A 24,179-nucleotide genomic window follows, 5' to 3' on the forward strand; every position below is an offset into this window, starting at 1 on the left:
CATTATTATTATTATAATTTGTTACAGTACCCAAATTCTCAACCCTTAATTGTACCCCAATGGGTTTCAATTTGTTATATACAGTTGTAGAAAAAAAATTCGCCCCCACAGAAAATATACGTAAATGATAATTTCTTGTTTTTTTGGAATTCAAATAATATTTTTCTTTTATTATTAGAGTCTAATAATCCAAGAAAAATATCATATGAATAACAAAATAACAAGAAATTATCATTTACATATATTTTCTGTGGGGGCGAATTTTTTTCCTCAATTGTATATTACATAATATTATATTACTATTATTACCGTTATGAATTAGGGTAAAAGTACCAATAAATGAATATGCAAGGTTAAGGTAGACAACTTTTTTATTTTTATAATAACATACACATATTTCAGTGGTCTTTGTGGAAGTTTCTAATATAGAAATAATGAAATTATTATATACTAATGTCCAAATATGTTTTTATTCTACTCATTTTAATTTATTGTACAAAAAATTAAAAACTTTCAATACAGCAGTAAGTGAACATCAGAATCTAATGAATAAACAGCATATATCCAGTAAATGAACACAACTTGTAGACACATATTGTGGGTATTATAATTATGTATTTATTACAAATATAGAAATATGTATATTATTTGTATTTTACATCGGTATTAATTTTGTCCCTTACATTGTACGAGAGTTATATTGTAAAACCCTCTAGCATTCACTTTTTTAGGTTCTGCAATTTTGCAATTTTGAACAAAATGTTTTCTGAGAAATACCATATTTGAGCTGCAGTTTGAGGCCATTTCCACAATATCCCACTGGAAGTTTGGACCATTGTTGTTACTTCATAGTCACTATCTTTATTGGTAATTTTTCCTGGAAAATGTTAACCATCATATTTTACCATAACAAAATCACCTATTTCAAACATCACTTGTTTGTTATCAGGCACATTATGATTCTCTACATCAGGCAGAATTATTTCTTCTTCATGTACTATAGTGTATTTTTATGTATGAGAGAGTAATAAAACAATAAATTATGTATGCAAATCCCTAAACTGTTGATACGGGTGACTCAATGAAAAACAGATATTTGTCAACAAGTTTACAGAAGTATATAGGAAAACAATTTTAAATTGAGTATGACCACCAGGTATAAAGGTTGGAGCAGAATAGAATACAATAGTTGTGAGGGTTACTAATCCCTAAATAAGGTTGCCAGTGTCGGAGTGATGGAGGTTAACAGGTACTAATGAATTTGCAAGAAATGTAAGATGTTTATTTTATTGGTTATATATAACCAATAAAAGTTTAATAAGTACCTACCTATTTGCAAAATAAAGTTTAATTCTTTAGATAAAATAAAACGTTTTATTTTATCTATTTGCAAAATAAAGTTTAATTCTTTGCCTATTTGCAAAATAAAGTTTAATTCTTTAGATAAAATAAAACGTTTTATTTTATCTGAAATGAGTGCATTCCACGAAGTAAGGGTTTCAACAATCAAACATTTAATTCTTTAATTCCAGGAATCTACGACAGTAATTGACTAGATAATTACCTTCTAAACTTATTCCACAGAAAATGTGATAGTGGGTTTTTCCATTTTGTATATAGGAAGGTCCAAGTGGCGTATTCAAAATTCTTAACAGTTCACTAAAAGTAGGTACTTCAGTTGCAAGGTGCAGTTTATTGTGTATACTAGTGTTATGGAAAATTTGGAAGTGCCGTGTAAACGCCGAAAAATTGGTCCTCTAACCAATGTCCAAATCCTGGTCCAAATGCCACGTAATGCTCCAGGGAAACCAAAATTTCAAATAGAATATCATTTTAAAGAAGGACTTCGACGGAAAATGCATGAATTCTTCTTTAGACAAGAATTTCCAACATTGGATAAAGTTCTTGTCTCAGTTCGAGATGATAAGGATTACCCAGAAATGAGTCGAAGTACGTTATGGAAACTTTTAAAAGAAATAGGCTTCCGCTGGAAAAAGAATCCCAGAAAGTCTATTTTATTAGAAAGAAGCGAGATTGTCATATGGAGAAGACATTTTCTAAGAACCATAAAGGAAATGAGAAACCAAAAAAGAAAAATATTTTATCTTGATGAAACATGGATCAACGAGGGTCATACACCAAATAAATTTTGGCAGGATGAAACTGTTACAAGTCAAAGGCACGCTTTTGTAAATAACTTATCTACTGGTTTAAACCCACCATCAGGAAAGGGACGCAGACTGATAATAGTACACATTGGCAGTTCAGACGGTTTTTTTTAAGGTGGTTTATTAACTTTTGAATCAACTCGTACCGGTGACTACCATGAAGACATGAACGCTGATGTCTTTCAAGAATGGTTCGAACAAATGATAGATCTTCTTCCTAAGAACTGTGTAATAGTAATGGATAATGCAAGTTATCACTCCAGACTTATAGAAGGACTGCCCACAACCAAGTGGTTAAAAAAAGACTTGCAGAATTGGCTGAGTTCAAAAAATATTACGTACCATCCCGGATCTATAAGAAAGGAACTTTATTCGTTGTGTGCCCTTCATAAAGAAAAATTTAAAAAATACGAAATTGATGAAATTGCCAAAAAGCGTGGAATGACAGTACTTAGATCCCCACCATATCATTGTGAATTAAACCCGATTGAACTGGTATGGGCACAGATAAAGAGTGAAGTTTCAAGAAAAAATACCACTTTTAAAATTCATGATGTTAAACAGCTGTTTTTGGAGGCCGTAAATAATGTAAAACCTGAAAACTGGGAAAAGGCAGTAAATCACACTATTAAAGAAGAGGAAAAAATGTGGAAGCTGGACAATATTACTGATAAAATGATCGAGCCAGTTATTATAAATCTTGGTTCTGAAAGTTCATCTTCTGAATCTGATTTGGATTTGTAACAACTAGCTGTAAGTTTTATATTAATATTTTTATTCATCTATTTAACATACCTTAGACGGTTTTAAAAACTCTTTTTCTCTTTTGTAATTTTTAAAAATTAAAAAAAATGTGAATTTTTTAAAACCCTTTTTAATGTAGGCCAGTCAGTTCTAATATAGTGTGTGATAAAAGAGGTCACTTTTGTTTACATACACATAACACTTTATAACACTGAAATAATTCATTTATTTTTTACAATTATTCAAAGTAATTTTTCAATTAATCTTGAGCACGCCCATGGAGTGGTCAGAGCTACCAGTTAAAATTATGCTAATTACTCTCTCGTTCATAAAAATAAACTATAATGCCGTATCGATATTTTGTTTGTTTAATACCCTTTTCTTCTTAACGCGATCAAGCTTGTTGTTTTTCTTTTCTTTCAATTTTTGTTTCCGTTATTCTTTTCTCGCCTGTATTTTTTGTAATTTAACCGTTTTGTACCTCTCTTTGTTATCATATTAGTTTTTCCATTCCTTAGATATCAGTGCGAAAGGCATTGCTGTTTATGATTTGATTTTATGTCCAGTCTTTTCCACTCTCGGCCAATGTAGATATTTCGTCCATATTTCGTTTTCACCTTGAACATTATTTTTAATCCCTTCATTAGATATTATATTTTCAGTCTTATTTTCAACAATTTTTTGTATTTCCTCCTTTTGATTATTTATAATTTCTTTAAATATATTTATGGGCTATTCTCTACCATAGACTAACTTTATATCAGATAAAATATTTATGCGTGTGCCTGTAATATTTTTTTCCTCTTTTTGGCTATCAGTATTGTTACTTTCACCAACCATATTTTTCATTAGTTCTAGATTCTGCACCTTTATTTGAAACTAATCTTATATCTTCTTTTTCATCATCAGTCGAATAAGTTCAGCTTTCTAATTTGCTTTCATACAAAGTTTCCGTAAATTCTTGAGACTAAATATATTTAAACTCGGTAGTTTCCTCACTTAGAGCTATTTTGCTAAACTCAGATTACTTTCAGTTTACCTCTTTTCTAAAGATTTCGTTTCTTCTGAATGATATAAGTTTGGTGTAGTCGACGGCGTTGGGGTCTAACGGATATAAACCGCAGCGCCTGAAACCATTCCTTATTATTTCTGCATTTATTGATTGTTCAGATGCTCTTTGAAATAATGGGATAAATGTGACTTTTGTAACATAATTGTTAGTGGCTTGCTTATGTTCTTCAAGCAGCTTGAACATGGCGACGTCGCAAGGTTGCACTCCGTGAGTTGCATTCGGTGGTAGACAATACACGAGTAGTTGCTTTTCCCTACAAAATTCTTATAATTCGACACAAATGTGAGATTTATGGCTATCTAGGAATAATATTACTGGTAACTGTATTTTGTTTTCAATTATCCAGGGATCAAAACAATTTGCGATGTATTCATAAAATGTCTCTGACACCATCCAGCCAAAATCATATTTACCTATGAAAAAATTACTAGGCATAGACATAGTCACATCTCTCGGAAATCGTTTATAAGGTACAATTAATAGTGGAGGGACAGAAACTCCGGATACTAAAAAATTGCAGAGCCCAGTAATACTCTCCTTTTTTAAGTTCACTACTTATGTTGTAGAAATCTTTGAAACCCTTTGGTCCTAAGAGCTTCACTGTCTTAGGACAAAACTGTACACCGATTTTATCAGCATTATAAATACTTGTTGGTTCTAAAATAATGTCTTCACAGCACTCATTATGAAGGTAATCTTTTAGACTGTCAAACCAATTTCTTATAGACTCTTCAGTAACTGAAGCCCGCGCTTTAGAAATAGTTTCAGTATTTCGTTTCGCAATAGCTGGCCTTCTTCGCAAAAAAAGCTGGAACCACGTTTTTCCTGGTTTACCTTTAGTAAAACTGGTGATTCTATTAAAGTCTGTTAAAATAAACTTGACTGCATTTGGTACCTCTTCCAGATGCATGAGAAGTAGTAGCTTTGGGTCCCATTTTACGAATTAGTGGAGTAATACATCTTATTTCGTTATTCAAAGTTGCTTTTGGTATTCCAAATTTTATAGAGGTTGCGTTTTGGGACAAAGTACTTATTCTAATTTCATTAAGAGTGAGTTGTAACTGGTTTTATGAACATCTAAATCTTTGGTAGGGCTTCTTTGCGGATGACTTTGTTAGTGTTATTGAACTTTTACTTAAAGTCCTTGAAATCTTGACTGTCTTTTTAATTTTATTTTTATTCGGATCTACTCTGTATGAGTACAAGAAACCAATTCGCTAACGATTTCTGCTTAGTTGAGGAGACATGTCGTGGAATGCAAATTTTAGATTCCCCATGTCTCTTTTAACATCTTTATCAACGTCTGGCTATGTCTTGCAATTTTTAGAAGGCTCCAGATTAAGGCAGTTATCTGAATTGTGTTTCGAATCTATTTTACGGATTTAATATCAGATGTCGCCATTGCGTCCGTTTAGAAGCCATTTTATCGTTGCTTCCCAAAGACAGAAAAGATTAATTTTCACGTTGAGAACGCCTATGAATAACTGTTTTGATGAGCTTTATTAAAGCGAAATACGTATCAACAGATACATAGACGATTTGTACGTGAAATAAAATCTTGACTGTCTTTTTAATTTTATTCCTGTTTCGTAGTTTACTATGTAGGGTAGCTTTGGAAATACTGCATTTCTTGGCTGCTTTATTTTTGCTTAGACTACCACTTCGAACTTCTTTATTAGTGTGGAGGTTAACTGGTCCTCAGAATATTTCCGTTTGCCTATCTATGAAAAAAAAATCAAATTAGGTAGAAAAAAAAACAGCAAATACCAGTTGTTCATTCACTGGGACAAGTTTGAAATCCATAGCACCAATAAATGAACGAGGGGTAAACCCCCGTCCATTTACGGGATACGAATGTTAGATATGTATTATAGAGATATACAGTATCATTCAAGGGTAACCACTTGATGTTTTGGACTACAAATTCACGCAATATTCAAAATTGACTGATGGTCCTAGTAAACGAACAATCGTTCATTTACTGGAATTCACAAAAATATTACGTTCCAGTGAATTATTTACACTACTTACAACTACTAAATACTATAATAGACGCGCCTTTAAGAATAACTAAAATCTAGAAAATTTTACAGTGGTTTGTAGTAAGTACCTTATTAGCCAGTGTTCCACGTCGTTCAGTATGCACAGTAACAATCCACCATTATAGGTTCTAATAATCATGTGCCAGGTTTAAGTCAATCACTGTACGTCATGTACGTCATAGCAAAACCCTCATATAGGTTATACAGTATCCGTAAAGGTTATTTTAACAAATTATATATTCCGAATTTTCAGAATTTGATATTTCTGTGTTCATGTTTATTTATTGGTGCGTGTCTATTTACTGGTACCTTTACCCTACTAGGTATTACATTGATAAATTAAATATTCTTTTCAAAATTATCATGGGGGCTATAATATAAAAGATGCTAAAAAGAGGTGATTTAATTTTTTTGCTCTTCATCATGGGGTAATATCAACTTACACAAAAATATTTTGGGGTTATGAATAAAAAAGTTCCCGACCGCTGGTATGAATGAACGGAATTAGTATTTCCCCTATAAAACATGATGTTTTTGTACTATTTTAAGGCGCTTAAAAACCAGCATGGCCGTATTATTTAAATGGATTATTGCGTTGGCCAATTCACAAGCGGATATATATTTTCTACATTGCCGAATAAGCTAAACCACTAAAAATCCTTTTTAAATTTAAAACAAAGCCAACGTTGTACGTTGTAAAAATTTAAAACAACACCTAAATCCATTTTCAATTATGGATTTCGATGTTTTTTGCCATGAAACATCGTCGGGCTTTATTCAACCATTTTCAATTTAAATTATTACGCTTCGTGTTTTGATATAAAGCATCCGAAATTCACTTATATCAAAGGGATCTCCAAAGAATTTCTTTTGGATAAGAGTTATCATCGGCAATAAAAAATCCATTCTATCTATCTACAACATATATTAATTCAGAAATCCAATATCTCCCGATAATCTATTTCCTCGGGCCGAACTTTAATCTGAACCATATTTTTGTTCAATATAATCAAGTTGGCTGACAGAGGTCCGACCTCTATGAATTATTAATATGTCAGAATCAATTGAGGACCATTCTTCGATCTTTTCGGACTTTTTGGATGTGTTAAGTGTCTTCACATCGATATTCCGTAGTCTGATGCTATTTGGTTCTGAATGTGAAAAATATAAAACTTTATATACATTTAGAGTTTTTAAAATAGCATTTACAGCAAATTTCTAGGCGATATCAATATAAATATCTTCGAACTGACAAACCAATCTCAAAACTAATTAAGAATACTAAGTGAGTATGCACATAAATCTGTCATAAATAAGGCTGAGTTAAGGAACATGCCAAGGCCATATATTTTCTGAATGGGTGATTGGAAAAAGAATAACATTCCAAAAATATATAGAATTAAAGTGAGATGAATATTTGTACTTTCTATCGGCTGAGCGCAAAAACATTAAAATCGCCGATCGAGTTTATGTAAAAATATTTTTTTTTTTATTAGAAAAAGATGTCGCATTCACCAAAAGGTTATTAGCGACGGAACAAAATATAAATAACAAAGTTAAACAGCTACAGAATATACAAAATGTTTATGGATCTGAGATAATTCACTATATTGTCACAGGAACAGTTTTGACCTAGAATCTGTGGTAGAGCGTTTGGGATCTTGTAGCGCTGTCTTTCTTGGTCATATTTACTACAAATTGTTAAAAAGTGTTCGACTGTTAATCGGACGTTACACTGATCTCATATAGGTGGATTTTTCTTTGTGAAAAGGTAGGAGTGCGTTAATCTGGTATGTCCTAGACGTAAACGCGCAACCGCAATTTGTTCTCGTCTATTGCGCGACGATGGAAACCACTGAGACACATTATTTTTGATTTTATTTAAATTGGAATTAGTTTGAGACCACTCATTTCGCCATAAACACAACACTTTATTTTTAAAATAAGCTTTTAAGTCACTGGAAACACACTTGTCTATCGGCCCCGACAAATCACTTAAAATTGCCTCTCGTGCAATCATGTCAGCTTCTTCATTTCCTGTTATTCCGACGTGTGAGGGAACCCATAAAAATTGGACGCTTCTTCCATGTTCATGAGCTTGGCAAAGCTAGTATTTTAGCAACTTTTCAAAAAGATGGTTCGGAAAAATGTGTTTTAAAGACTTTTGACAGATAAAAGAAGCTGTAGCATAGGAAGACGATGGAAGAATCCATCAATGTTCCATTGAAGTATCGAGTTGAATGTTGTTAACAGATTCAGAGTTAGATGATATTGAACGATTGTCTACAGAAGAGTCACTATCTAAGTCAGAAATCTCTTTCTCTAAGTGGTTGTGTAGTTTCTTTTGAAGTTTTGTAAACTTGCTTTTTGTAGATCTATCATTTGCATATTGATAGCTGCTTTGTAAAAGATGGAGTAAACCAGCCATATCAGTTGTAAATTCTTTAACGACGCTAATAGTGTCGGGAGAGCCTTGGACATTATCAATCAGTAAGGACAATTGGTGGAAATTTAAAACGAATGGTGGGGTATGATTATCAATGAAATTTTCAAGAGTTTCCCGTGTAGATTGGACTTTAGATGAGCGCGGTTTTTTGGTTTAGAGAGTTTGGGTTTTGCAAACAGATTTTCTGATGAAATTGCTGAATCTGAAGGAGGCGTGTCGATCTCACCAATACTGCGTTTTATGGAAGAACTTGCGTTTTCGCAATTGCTATTAGAGTTTTCACTTAGATGATGTGGCTTTATTACATTTGGAAGTACTGGAGCAAACTCATTGGTAGTGAAAGAAGTCGAGCTTGTAGTTTTATTTGTAAGATTGGTTGAAATGGTTGTTTCAAAAAATTGTGCTGATGTATCAGTTTTATTAGAACTTTCTGCAGTTGTATCTAATGGATAAAGAGCTGATAGATTGGAAAATACTGCTTCCGAAGTTTGTGAAAACGGTATTGCCGCTGAATGAGGTTGAATAAGAGTGTTGCTATGAGTAGGAGTATTAGTAGTATCTTTGTCGTGGAGATTTGTAGGTGTAGGTGATATGCTCGGATTTGATAATGGATAACTTGATGACTGCTGGGTGTTTGGTACCTTGTGTAGTATACTTGTTGAAGCTGTTTGATTTGGTACTTCATTGTTTGACTTGATATGAGTTGATTCCGTTACTGAACTGTTTTTGCATTGGGATGATATGTGTCCTGTATTTTTGCAAATAAAGCAGGTGAGTGTACCTTGTGACAAAAATATGCGGTAAGGTGTTTGGTCGAAATTTATTAGAATAGAATCTGGAATTGGTGATGTTATAGGGCTTATATAAACATGCCTCCGAAAGCTCAATATGTGACTATATTCGGGAAGAGTCGAGCTAATTTTTAGAAATGTTATTGGGGAAATAAGCTTTAAACCGATATTCTGTAATTCTTCAACTAATACTTGATGAGGAATTGACGGGCAGACTCCAGACAAGACTAGTCTTTCTGCTGGAGAGACAAGTCTTCGTGCTGTTACAACTTCGCCGAGTACTTCTATAGAGCCATGTTGTGTCATGAAGTTATCTACTACGGTTTTGTTTGCCAAATACATGCAGATTCTATTATGAGATAATCTAGATGAAAAAATAATATTTTTTGGGTTGATGATTGTACCCAAAGGAATGAGATAATCCTGCAGTTTAGCATTATCGATACAACTAAATACAATTGCTTGGTTCTTACTCGGAAAAGAATGTGAAGCGGCTGAAGCATAACTGTTTGTGATATTCGAACGTTGATTTACTGGACTGGTTAGATCGGAAGGTGTGTTTACATTGTGTGAAGTCATTTTAAGCTGCGGTGGCGAAGGAATTACTCCGACTCTGGTAAATGAAAAACCAATCGCATGCTACTATAAGCTACTTATGGCAGCTAACCTCACAAAATGATTGTACGGTAGTGTATATTTATTATTTGACGTTTTCTTTTCACAATAATAAAATAATAATTACGTATAGATGACTTACGTAGTAGTATCTAGTAGATAAACACTTTAATTTTAAAAAACTATTTAATAAAACCACTTGTTTTTATTAAAAACTAGGAGTACGATATCAGTACAACTTAACCGTACCTTGCCAGGGCCGGTCTCCCAAAAAAAATTTTTGTTGAGCAGAAAAATGATAATATTACTGGAATGTTATCGTTTATCCACGCAATGAGGAACTAAACCTTCTGAGTCTGGAACAGATGATTTTTAGTTTGATGTGCACTTTCGTCGAGTAAACAGTATTGTTGAATTATAGCTATTGTTGAAAAGTATTTTAAGAGTTGTTTTAAAGAGAATATTATTTAACATTGACCTGCCGTAAAAATTGAAGTTATCTAGAATTTAATAGTTCAGTATCTAATAGGTAAGTTAGAATTTAGTTATTGTTGAAGAAAAATATTACAATTTGATCTTTGTTTATAGAAATGTCGGATTATTCGGAGTGTGAACCTGCAGATGTAGAAAAAAAGAAAAAGCTAGATAAAAATGTTACATAAAAAAGGGAATAATTGGCAAGAAAAAAAGGAAGAGAGTTTGTTACACATAAAGGTAAACTAGTTAATGCTAAAGTAACCGGACCAGATTGCACTTGTCGTAAGAAATGTATGGCGGATCGTTTATAGTGGAAGACCAAAAAATGAAAAAGATACATACCTAATCGAACTAATAGAAAGACATGATCCTGCGTCAGCAAAAGCTTGACAGTTTTCTTCTTCTTTTAAGAATTTTGCTATGAAAGGTACGTGCAGAGTTAAAATTTGCCGCAATGCTTATATAAGTTTACATGCTCTCTCCAACAAAGCCGTACAACGCAATACAAAGAAATCATTATCATAACAAATACCGATATACTTGATTTCAAAGTCTGGTGGCCACAATATTTTAAACAGACTGTCAAAGATGTTGAAAAAAAAACAGTCATTTACCATAAGCAAATACAGACATTTAACATATAACCAAACAATGAAAGGCTATATCATGGCGTCTGAATTAATTAATGGTTTCATCTATGATCTTTTTAATATGAAGAAACAAGATAATATAAACCTTTCCATCTCGAAAGTATACAATGGCACACTTCCTATCAACTCCAAGAAGTTTCAAAATAATACATTATATACCAGAAAACTACAGGGCCTTCTATGATGATATACTTACAAATTCTACAACAAATAGAGAGAACAGTAACCCAGAAGACTAAAAAGAATATAAATGCCATTTGTTTTAAGTTTGTTTCTGAATTAAAAATTAGTTCTTTATAAATGCCCTGTTTTATGTTGTTTTACTTATGTTTTCGATTTTGAGTGGAAAAGGATAAGATTTTTGTACTTTCAAATATCAATAACTACTTATCTAATAGGAATGGACTGTTAATACTTGGGCATTAAATGTACATTGTCAAAGTACACAAATGTTCAATAGAAATGTTTTTGTAAAACTAGCGGCTTCGGCGCAAAACAGTTTTTTTTTATTTTCTAAAAACATGGTTCGCAGAACTCATGGTTGAAGAATTTACGTGATTGGTATCAATGCAGATCGATTGATTTGTTTAGAACAGAAAGTTCAAAAATAAAAATAGCCCTTATGATTCCCAACCTCCGTAGAGAGACAACACTCTAAGAAGAAGAAGCCTTTTTTGTAGCCATAATGGGAATTTTTTCCAATTTTCTGAAATGGTAAGAGGCATTGTCCATCACAATTACAGCATTTTTTTCTAGTTTTGGTAAAATCTTTTGGAGTCAACTTTCAAATGACTTCCCATCCATCTTCTCATGGTAGTATCCAGTTTTGCTCGATTCAAAAGCCCACAGTGCATCTGGAACAAAACCATTCTCACTTCTGATGTGACATTCTCAATCTTTTACCTTTTCCTAACGCACAGAAAACCAAGTATATGTATTGTACTAGATCAGGCAACCAGATACCTAGACTATTAATTGATGATCTGGAACTGGAAGGTGTAGACACCTTCATCTACCTGGGCTCGCTGCTGATCAAAGACAACAATGTCAGCGAAAAAATTAAAAGAAGAATAGTGCTTGCCAATAAGTACTATTACGGCTTGAGGAAACATATGGCCCCAAAACTACCCAGAAAAATTAAAGTTACCATATATAAAACACTAATAAGGCCAGTGCTAACATACGGGTCTGAAACGTGGTCACTTACACAGAACGACCAAGAATTGCTTAAACGTTTCGAGAGAAAAATTCTAAGGAAAATATATGAAGGAATCCAAGAACAGGGTTTGTGGCGTAGGCGCTACAACTTTGAGGTATGAGGTATGAGGTATAGAAGTTTTGGGGAACCTGACGTTGTAAAATGTATTAAATTAGCACGCCTTCGATGGATAGGACATGTTATTAGGCAAGATGAAGATGCAACGATCAGAAAAAGTTTCGACCGAAGAGGACCAGTGGGAACACGAGCCAGAGGAAGACCAAAACTTAGGTATCAAGATAACATAGAGGATGATCTAAAATCCATTGTAGTAAAAGCATGGAAAAGAGTTGCCAGAGACAGGGGCGAATGGAAGATTGTTCTGAAGAAGGCTTTGGCTCATAACGAGCTGTAATGCCACTGATGATGATGATGATGATAAATATCATTACAAATAATTTTTAGTTATTAAACAGATCAGTGACGATCAATCTTATATCGTATCTTAGGCTATTATAAAAAATGCTTTAATGTACCTACCGGAATTATTTTAAAGTAGGGAAATCTTTTGTATTGGAAATAAATAAATAAGTTTTAGAAAAAATACTTTACACTATCAACACACGAGCTAATGATTAACAATTCAACAAACCAAATAACAGTTTTGGACAAACAATTTTGGAAGAGTCACAACTACTGTGACTCTTCATTCGACAGACGACTGAAGCAGTTTCTGATCTGAAATACTTTCAACGGTTCTCCAAAATTTGAGATCATCAGCAAATCGCACAGCTGCTATACAAAAAACATGTAACTATATCATTTACGAAAATATTCATTGGGAGAGGAGAACTATGGCCTCCCTGTGGAACTAGAGATGTGACTATGATTTCCTCAGAAAAATAACAACCTAGTTTAACTCTTTTAATACGACCAATGAAAGAGCTTGCTTCTCTACCAAGAAACAAAGTTTGGGTCGAACCCATTTAAAATTAACGCATTTCCCGATTAATACGATAAAACGCTTAGGCTGTGGTAATTGAATCAATCAGTCTACTTCCTGCTTGCAATGTTATTTAGAATATCAAGTTAATAGATTAGTCAAAGTTGATTTGTTTTTGGAGAAGCCATGTTGCTCCTGACATATAAGAAATCTGCTTGCTAGCTAGACAATCATATAATTTTGGTTATTTCAATATTATTTTTTTGTCAAGTTGAAACAACATAGTTTTCTTTACAAATGTAAGCAAAGGTTGCAGATGATAAAGACTTGTTAAATAGTAGATAAAATGGTAATACAATTGTGTACACACATTTTTTTAGCAACATGTTAGGAATACCATCAGAACCATTTGTAAGCTTATTTGGAAGAGCCGCAATTTCCTTAAAGATTTCTAGTTTTGAAATTTCTGTGCACTTAATGTTATTACTTATATTCATTTCAAGTTTATTTACAAGAGAGTACGAAGTGATTTGATTGGCAGTATAGACACATTAAAGAAAAACTTTAAACAAATTTGCCATCTCTTGACCGTCCATAGCAGTTTGATTGTTATAAAACGTTTAGCTTGGTAGACTGTCTTTGGACCGTTTATCACTTAGAAAGACTTAGTATTCTCCATTAGCTTAGCATCCAGATCTCTTATGTAGTTAAAAAAAACAGATATCTGAAAATCTATTACATTCTAAACTTAACTGAAAAAATTTTAGATAATTGTCAATAGATTTCTCTGTCTTGTAAGCCAAACGTTTTGCTATGCTTAATTTGCGTAAATCCCAAAAAAACCATTGTAGTATGAAAAGGGTAAAAAGGCACAGACAAAACATAAACAAAAATATTAAACACCTAAACAGCTTTATCATGTGATACAAAAATAATTAAGCTGTTTTTATAGAATTTTATCCAGCTTGTATTTTGGTACAGAATACACAATTTTGTTTGTAAAACGACTGGATAAAACATCGCTTATAAAATTTAAAACAGGGAGAAGATGTATTTATTGCAAAGTTTTTTTGTTGTTCTTGAAAGAAACTTATACGCTACGGGCTATAATAAGCATTTCCCTTATTTTCAGAAGTGTTTTCTTTAAATAAAAGACGAAGCCGCCTTTTAATAAATGATAAGTAAGTGTGTTTTTGTCGATTACCGAAACGATAAAACTTGCAACGGTTTTGTTGGGTTTTGAAACTGGTCAAACATCAAATAATATAGATTTCTATAGTTGGTTCACAATTTGTTGATAGCTCACTACAAGTTTAACCCTAATTAGAAAACTGAAATACAGAGAGGATAGGTAATACGATATAATAGTAAAAACCAACCTAAAACTGACGGTTTAAGACGTTTTCGACTAACCCACCTTATATCTGAAGGTATACATTACCTTATAATCCTATTACGGGGGTATTTTGAATGGTTAGAGATGAACGACCAGTGTCGTAGAGTATATGATTGAAACATTTATTTAAACTAAATAAATATATTTTTTAAATTGTACTTACGTAAATTGTATTTTTTAATAAAACTTATTTATTTTATTAAAAAATAAAAATTTTCTTGCCATTTGTAAAAGATACATTTATTTAATTAAGGAAAAAGGCGCCAAATGTCGCCTGGCAAAATTTCCAATGTGTTTTAAATGTATCCATTATTTTCGAATCCGGAGAAAACTAATAAATATTTTTGAAAAATTTAAACGCAGAATGAAAGATTACACTCAGGGCAGAAAGTCCCTGAAAACTTCTATAATGTTTATTTTAATATGTTATGTAACAGGGGTGAAAATAAAAGAGAAAATATAGTATAATTTTTAATTGAAAATATTGCACGCAAAAGAAACTTTTTATTTATTCTAAAAAATATTTCATTCTGCCTTTAAATTTTTCAAAAATGCTTTTTAGTTTTCTCAGGATTTGAAAAAAAAATGGATACATTTAAAACACATTGAACATTTTGACAGGCGACATTTTGCGCCTTTCCCCTTTAATACCTTACGATTACAACTACTATTACTTACCTTATATAATTACGATTAGAAAACTATTCAAATTCAAAATAAATAGGATCAACTTCGGAATCCGAGTCGTCTTGAGGGTTAATAATTAGGTTAATAATCTCTACGGTCGCATCAATTATGTTATCAAGATTCCACATTTTTTGTTCTTCTTCTATTAAATGTCTTACTGCATCTTTCCAGTTTTGTTTTGTAATATGTTATAAAGACTCGTATAACAATTCACGTACAGCGTGTATTTTATATGACGTATTTTTTCTAGCCACATAACTTTTCAGTTGTGCCCAAATGAGTTCAATTGGATTTATTTCGCAGTGGTAGGGTGGAAGTCTAAAGACGTGAGGTTTCGCCTTTCCGCCATTTTGTCAACTACGTATTTCTTGAACTTACATTTGTGTTGCCGGGCAATTTTTAAAAGTTCTGCTTTTACCATTCCATCTTCGTAAGGCAGATACTTATTCCGCAGCCAGTCATTAATATCCTGTTTCTTCCACGCATTCGTTAGAAGTCTTTCTACTAGTCGTGAATGATAAGGTGCATTATCTAATACTATAATTGAATTTGGTGGTATGTGTTCAATCATTTGCTCAAAATACTCTTCGAAAACATCAGCTGTCATCTCCTCGTGATAGTCTTTTGTGCTTTTGGAATGAAATTCCAACAAACCATGCTTAACAAATCCTTTTTCACTGCCAATGTGAGAAATTATTAATCTACTGCCTTTACCAGAAGGTGGGGAGATACCAGTAGACCAACCTTCCATAAAGGCTTGCCTGGAGCTTAATATATTTTTATCTGACCAATTTTTTTTAAAGTATGACCTGAGTTTACCCACGTTTCATCCTGGTAGAAGATGGGCCTTTCTTCAGCCCGGAATTTTCGTATGAATCTTAGATAATTTCTTCTCCAACATCATCTTCTCCTCCCGGTCAATCAAAAGTGATTTTCGGTCTGATTTCTCCCACCGGAAATTTAATTCTTTTAAAACTTGCCACAATTTAGTTCGTCCGATATGAGGCAAATCCGGGTCGTCTCTAACTTCTTGTAAAATTTTGTTTAGGTTTGGTATTTCTTTTTTGAAAAAAAAAATCCATGAATTTTACTTCGAATACCATTTTGGCAAATTGGCAAATACCAATTTCAATAGGCTTTTTCCCTCTCTTTAAGTGTTCGTTTGTGTTTGGGTTAGCTATACCGTGTTTTTTTCTTTCTGATAGGAACCTATATAAAGTTGACTCTCCTACGCCAGTCATGTTGGCACAACTTTCGACTATGTTGCGAACAGTGTTTGTGGGATTCTGAGAAACCAGAGCATCGTGAACATTCAGGACAATAGTCTTCTCTCTTGGTGAATAGACAGACTTACTGACTGTACGCAACAGTACCGGTATAAAACTTGATGATGAAGCCATCACAAACAATCCAACAAAACGAACACGAGCGAAAAGTAACGTATATGTTCGTAGGTATATGGAATAAAAAATCACTCACGCACTGCATATAATTCGCAAAAGAAATATTCGAGACGCTAATTACTGCCGTAGACGCGGAAACACCGACGAGCCGTAAATTACATGCGATCAAAAACGTACTAAACAAAAAAATTGTTTTCGTTCGTAATAACTTCACCCTTTCAAGTTAAGTTTCGAATATAATTATATTATTAAAAATCTGGGGAATTCCATCTTAATTATCTTGCAACGAATAGTACCTTCGGATATGAATTCCAGGTTTTCTAGTAAAGTGATTAAACGCGAAGATTAGTATTGAAATATCCAAAGAGATAAGGTATTCTTATTTACAAAATTGTTAATGGTCAAATTCTTATTTTTATTAATATAATATAATAACCAACATTAGTCGTGAAAGTTTTAGTTGTTTTTTGCTAAATATATTAGTATTAAAATATTATCAATATTATATATAACAGTATTAAAACATTATATTATTATTTAATGAATAAACATCTTAGGAACGCCTATGATTTACGACCGTTTTATGAGTTTGAGGCATATTTCGTGCTCTCAACAATTTGTGAACGAAGAATACCCTAATCAAGGTTTCTACACTTAAATTAATAAAAACGATTAAACTACACATTTTAAAAATATTTGATACACAAATACTAAATTGAAAATACAATAAAATATATAAGATAATAATACTGTTTGTGCAAAGGGTTATAAGTCAAGAAATTAAAGTTTTTTGTGAAAAGTGGAGATTAAGGTAGCGATACTTTTCAAACTTAAGTTTATTATGTTAATTGGCGAAATTTTAATTTCTGGAGATTAATTCTTCTTTATAGCCAAACACCTCCAATTGCCAAATTTATTTATTTGATGTAACAATGATATTCGAAATTAAATACACTTATGTCCATTGATACAACAAAATAAATCTACTTATCGCTTTATTCACCAAAATAAAAATGACCGTAGACCTGAGTTTTACTCTACTGTTAATAAAAAACAATTTTATTTATATAAAACTGATTTTTTTTGTATCAATCTGCACTACCACAAAAATAGATATCCTAGCTATATAATACTAAAAGTTCACAAAAAAAATAAAAGTTTTTATTACAAACGAAAACTTAAAATAAATAATGTTTGTGGTAAGTGCCAAAATCAATATTTCGAAATAATCGATTTTTTTTCTTCCACAATGAATGTATTAAAAATAACTTTTTCAAAATTAAACATAGGTTTATTCAAGTGAATTATGTTTTTGTGTATTAAATAATTTTGCGAACTTTTTGTAAAAGAATTGTAAAAAAAATAAAACAGCTATAAAATCTTAGAATGTGCAAAGTGCCATCACAAAAACATAAAATATTGGGGTAAGTAATAATGAAACACACAAAACATGTAGGTTCTAAGGAGTAATGGGATTAAATAGGTCTTCATAAAATTTTCTATTTTCTTTCTTCAAATACGGAACCGTTACCAACGAGTCATTTCTGCAATAGTTTTAATTTTAACATTTTTCTTTGAAACCTTTGTTGATTTGCAAGTTTCCAATTTATCCAGTTTCTCGTATTTTAACTAATCTTGGATATTGTCGGTTAATGTGGATCCATTGAGCTTTTGAAATTTGAAGCTTGAATGTACTGATTGAACTTTCAGAAACAACTTTAAAATCGAAGAAGTGCTCACGGTTCAATAATGTAATAAGAAATGGTATTTTCTTTACAGCTGTTGTCATCATTCTTACCAAATTCATAGGTACCTCACACTTCTCTTGCTTTTTTCACTTTTTAATTTTGACGAAATCCCTGTCGCTACTCATAAATGAATGATCCGATGCTAGATATTTGTGATTTATCTCATCGACATACCCCTTGGAAACTTAATAAATCCAAAAAAAAAACATTTTATTTTTATTTTGTCCTGCACAATTGTCGCTCCAAATTGTTACGTTTCTTTTCTGTGTCCGTATATTATTTCAATTTCATTCCACTAGGAAACTAAGTTCCTGTAGTTGGCTGTATACCATGTATCACAAAATTTTTTATTTCAAATCCTTCATAAAAGGTATATAATAAAATACCCAAAAGGGCTATATCACAAATACATTACAGAACGTTTTCGGAATGTAAATTCCATCATCAGTGTAACGAAGTGCACATGCTATGAGCCACTAAAATATATGGGTGAAAACCCTTTAAATGTTATTAATTTATAGATATGTTACATTATATATTATTATAAATTAGGATGTTTAAGTTACCGTTACATGGTCCTGAGACAAAGTGTCTTCGAGGACCTGTTGATAACAACTCAGTTGTCAGATAAAAGCTTGTCTTGCTTGTTCGGTACGTCATTTTGATTCTTGTTGAGGATCCCATTGGTCATTCATCATTCCCAAGTATTTAAATGTTTTCACCTGATCGATTGGACCTTTATCTACTTGCAGTTGTATTCTTAAAACTGCGTTTTTCCTTATTGCCATGCATTTAGTTTTTCCAGCATTTATCTTCAAGCTATGTATTTTTTTAACTACTCGTATTAACATGAACTGCATATCATGTTCGTTGTTTGTTATTGTCGCGGTGTCGTCGGCGTAACGAATGTTATTTATCGGGAAACCGTTTACCTTTATTCCACACTCAGAGCCTTCCAGTGCCTCTGGAAAATGTTCTCTACATAGAGATTGAAGAGCATAGGAGACAAAATACACCTCTGTCGCACCCCTCTCACTCGTGCTTTTTGATTCCAATAGAGATTCTAGATAACTCTTATATCTTTCTCGTCAATGTTAGAGTTGTGTAGCATTTTTATCATTGCGTCATGTTTTACGGTGTCAAACGCTTTTTCATAATCGAGGAATGTTATGAATATATCCTTTCGTTAATTTATGCAGTTTTCTACAAGCGTATTCAAGCAGAAAGCTGCTTCACGTGTGCCCAGTCCGCACTTGAAACCAAACTGTGTCTTACCGCTTAGATCTTCCAGCTTTCTGAGACCTTCTTAGGCTAGTCAATTTCAATACAGATTGACAAAACTTCAGAAATGAACTAGAAAACTCTCAGTCTCTTTGAAAACTAAATATGAGTTAAATGCAAAAGTTGAATTGTTTACCAAACAGATTAAACAAGTAGCTTGAAACAGTATTCTAATTATCACTATTAGGCCAGAAGGAAAAAACGATCCGAAATGAGAGTACTGATCTGAAATCAGAAAATTACGTCACAAATGTCAAAAAATCAGATGAGTCAAGCATAAGACAAGTTTAAATAATGCGTCACAACATACGAGAGATACTGTATTATGATTGAATGTATTATGATTGAATGAATTGGGGTATACTCTATGCCCCAGGCGATTTAAAAGTGTAGCGAATTTACTCTCTCAAAGTCCACTAAATGACTTAAAAGACCTACATATATTACATTACCCAGCATTCTTCAGAAACACTAATGGAAGTTAGGTCCGAACTAATGCTCATAAAGTCAGTCGCTTTGCATATTATCTCAAAAACACGTTGTAACCAAACAAACAAAAGTATTAGATTAAGATGAATAGAATTCAACCAGATTTTTTTAAAATTAAACCTACTAATAATAAAGATGTTTCCTACCGAATCAAAGAAAATATCGATCCCAACAAAGCTTAAGAGTTTAATAATATTACAGGCGAAATATTAAAAAAATTACCAAGAAAAGTCTTCACTAATCTTACATGCCTATTTAATGCATCATTTGGAATAAAGTATGTTCCCAAAATATGGAAAGTGGCAGAATGAACTCTTATACTACAGACTTATTTCGTTATTGTTCTCTTTTAAAATTATATGAAAAGATCCTAATGAAAAAAACTAAACGTAATCTCCGAAGAAAAGAGATTATTTCAAACACATCAGTTTGCTTTTAGAGAGAGCCATTTAACGATAGACCAGGTACATAAAATTACTAATATCACTGAAAAGGCACTAGGGGAAAATAAGTTTGTTCAGTGATCTTCTTGGATGTGAGCTAAGCATTCGATATAGTATGTCATGAAGGCCTTATTCATAAATTAAATAGAGCACTACCGAGGCAAAATTAACAATAGTTACATTCGAACTTAACTGAAAGATACTTCAAAACAAAACATGAGGATTCTCATTCAGAGATAAAGGAAATCAAGGCAAGATTCTAGCGGGCAAATGTGCTAGGCTTAACACTGTACTTATTGTACACAAGCGAACTCAAAAACAGACTAGTCGCAGCTTTTGTGAATGACAAAGCTATTATGATACTGGGAATAATTCACGAAGAAGTCGCAAGAGTTCTACAATCTTCAATCAACAAGATCGATTGTTGAACAAAAAATGGATGATAAAATTGAATGAGACTCAATTAGTGTATGTGAATTTTACTAATAACACAAAAGAAATATGTGCCAATTTAAATAAATGACACTCACATCCCTATTGCACATACAGCAAAGTACTTGGGTATACATATGAATGCGAGATTGTGTTGAAAGGTTCATATAAAGAAAAAACGAGAAGAACTTGAATTAAAATACAAATTTGTATAATTTGTTTAATACATTATTATTAAATCTGTGATTAACTTCTGATGCTACTTTATTACCATTGCGGACATTAAAGTTTCCTAGAATAATCATTGGATGACCATGTGGTAATTTATCAAGTCGATTATCATTGGGCCGAGCTTTCGACATCTTCTTTGATGTTTTTTTTCAGGGCTTCCGAGGTCTTAGTCTCCCGAGCCCAAAAACAATACTACACTGATCAGCAACCATTGCATTACTGCTACTGGGAACAGAGGACGGTTCATTTATACTGTCGTTGGTGACGTGGTTTAGGTGGAGGTTGGTATGGGGGTTAGCGTGGGGATTGGCGCGGTGGGGGTTTGCGCGAACATGCGTCTGGCAGTAGAATTTAGATTGGCAAGTGGAGGGGACGATATTTTCATTATGAGTGGTCTCCATGTCGAAGGTAACCATCTACCGTCATCTCTTTTACTGGGACAATTTGGCCTTTTTGCAATTTCTGTGGCTTCTTAGATAATTCTTGACATATAGAAGGGGATGGGGTCGATGGTACATGCCCATGCTTGGGGGGCCCATGACTTGACATAATATAAGACAATTTATGTAATATTAGACAGTTTATGTATAAAAGTTTATCATTTCTAAGTCAATTGAATTTATTTACCCGTTTTATAATTTCCAACAGCCTACTACACACTATTTACATACCCCATCATTTAATAATCGTAGATAAACAAATTTTTTTATATTATACCCTTCGTATAATTTATTTTATACATTTCGTATAAATTCGGTTGATAGTTCTTTTTTCTTTTGTTTTTTCTGTACTTGTTTTGATACTTTGTGAAATATTCGCGAGATGAAAATCAAACTGTCCAATATAACTTGGTTTTAATTAAAATTTTGTAGTTAAAGTGTTAAAGTATAAAATATAGTTAGTTAATTATATGACAATTAATACTAGAAGACCGAAACTAAAAATTTTCTGATAGAAAATAAAGTCTCGTACAATTATAATTTAAGAATTACAATTTTTCCTCGCTCTAAACGTTTACCTGTAATGACCGATCTAAATTTACCTTTTTTCGTCAAGCCGCATCCCCCTGTAGTCGAAAATATAATTCTTCGATCATCTAAAATGACATCCTTCGAGCTACCGTAGCGGCAGAGGTCGCAGCAGCCGCATACCCCGCACAAAAACGTCTCCGACTCATTGAGCAACACAAAATCGAATCAGAGAGAGCTGTTCGGAAATAGAATATCCACTACACGAACCCACTAGACGGATCCCTACATCCTGATTAACTTTAATAACGCATCATCCGTGCCAATTGCCAGAAAATTAACAACGTTCCTAACCACATGACAAGACTTCTAAGAGGTTTCGTTTCGTATCGAACGCTTCTTTACTATTTGCCGGTCCGGGTATTGTGCGGTTGAGAAATTGATGAGAAATCGAGAGGAAAAATGAGAAATCTCTATTGGCGTATCAGTTAGTCGCTGAGACAATTACTAATATTTGGAGAAATCTATCTCGACATTAAATGATGAAAATTGAAAAATATATAAATTATTTAGTTCCATAAATTACTCATCGATGTATCGGTACAATTTTTACAAACAATTATGGGAATTTTAATATGATTCCGTATGAACTAAACACATGGAAACTTTTATTGTAAGCTATATATTACTATACTATACAGGGTGTCCCCGAAAATAGTGCGTTCCTTAACGGTATAGGTAAAAGGCACCATTTAGAGCAAAAAGTCTTATAACATTTTTTTCTTAATTCAACCGTTTGACCAAAAAACGAAAATACATTTTGGTATGGGTACTTTAACACAAAGGCAATTACAGGAAATGAGGAAGTTGACAGCCTCGCAAAAGAAGGGGTTAAAAATCCATTCCACATCAGAGAGCATCTCCGGATCTGAGAGCTCAATCAACTAAGATTATATTGGTTTAACACATTACGACAAAGACAAGCAAAAAGGCCCATAAAAGTGTCTTCTACTGCAACGAACCGCCTTCTCGAAATGAGTAAAAAAGATATAAAAATGGTCACTGGTCTCCTCAATCGTCACTGTGCTCTGAGACATTATCTCAAAAAATTGGGCAAATCACATAGTGAGACCTATCGTTTCTGTGACAACGAAAAAGAAACGGCAGAACATATACTAGGCAACTTCGTAGCACTGTTCTGCAAACGACTAAAATTCCTAGTAGAGGTCAAACTAGTAAAAGAGAAACAAGTCACCTAGAAAGCTAAAGAATTGCATCAGAAGTATTGGCATCCTAGAGTTCAACTAGACTAAGGTATGCACAAATGATCTCTATAGGTCGAAGTGCAGTTGCATGCGCTTCTTCTTCTTCTTCTTAGCCTTCTGTCGTCCATATTTGGACATAGGCCTCTTCCAACTCCTTCCATCATCAATATCATCAACCCATCTCATCTGTGGTCCTTTTCTTGGTCGTTTACTTTCGTAAGGTCTCCAATGTTGTATTGTAGTATTCCAACGTTGGTCTTTTTGTCTAGCAGTGTGGCCCGCGAAGCTCCATTTAAGTTTGGCAATTTTTGTTGCTATGTCCTTTACTTTTGTTTTGGATCTTACCCAGTCGTTCCTCTTTTTATCTGACAGTCGTATACCTAACATTGCTCTTTCCATTGTTCTTTTTGTTGTGGCTAGTATATTCATGTTGGGTTGACCAAGGATGCACCAAGGATGCATTGGTTCAACACTTTGCTTCTCAAGTATTGGGACATTTTGCGATTCTTAAGTATCCAACTAAGTTTTCCAAATCCTGCCCATGCTAGTCTTGCTCTTCTAGTAATTTCCGCACTTTGGTTTTTTTTGTCAAGTCTCAGGATTTGGCCCAGGTAGATATATTCCTGGACTTGTTCTATCTCACTGCCACTTACAGTTATACGTCTGGGGTCATCTGTGTTTGTCAATATT

The 24,179-nt window shown here is 33.0% G+C and overlaps 1 protein-coding gene across 1 annotated transcript in view; it reads right to left on the bottom strand.

The window, feature by feature from the left end:
* AQP (aquaporin) overlaps positions 1-22,445 on the bottom strand; it is a 138,742-nt gene extending 116,297 nt beyond the window's left edge. Inside the window, exon 1 of the mRNA XM_072525242.1 lies at positions 22,299-22,445. Coding sequence (XP_072381343.1) covers positions 22,299-22,318 — 20 coding nt within the window. The 5' untranslated portion in view covers positions 22,319-22,445. The remainder of the gene's footprint in view (positions 1-22,298) is intronic.
* Between the last annotated feature and the right edge of the window lie 1,734 nt (positions 22,446-24,179).

This window comes from Diabrotica undecimpunctata, chromosome 3, assembly GCF_040954645.1.
Source record: "Diabrotica undecimpunctata isolate CICGRU chromosome 3, icDiaUnde3, whole genome shotgun sequence".
Taxonomy (NCBI): domain Eukaryota; kingdom Metazoa; phylum Arthropoda; class Insecta; order Coleoptera; family Chrysomelidae; genus Diabrotica; species Diabrotica undecimpunctata.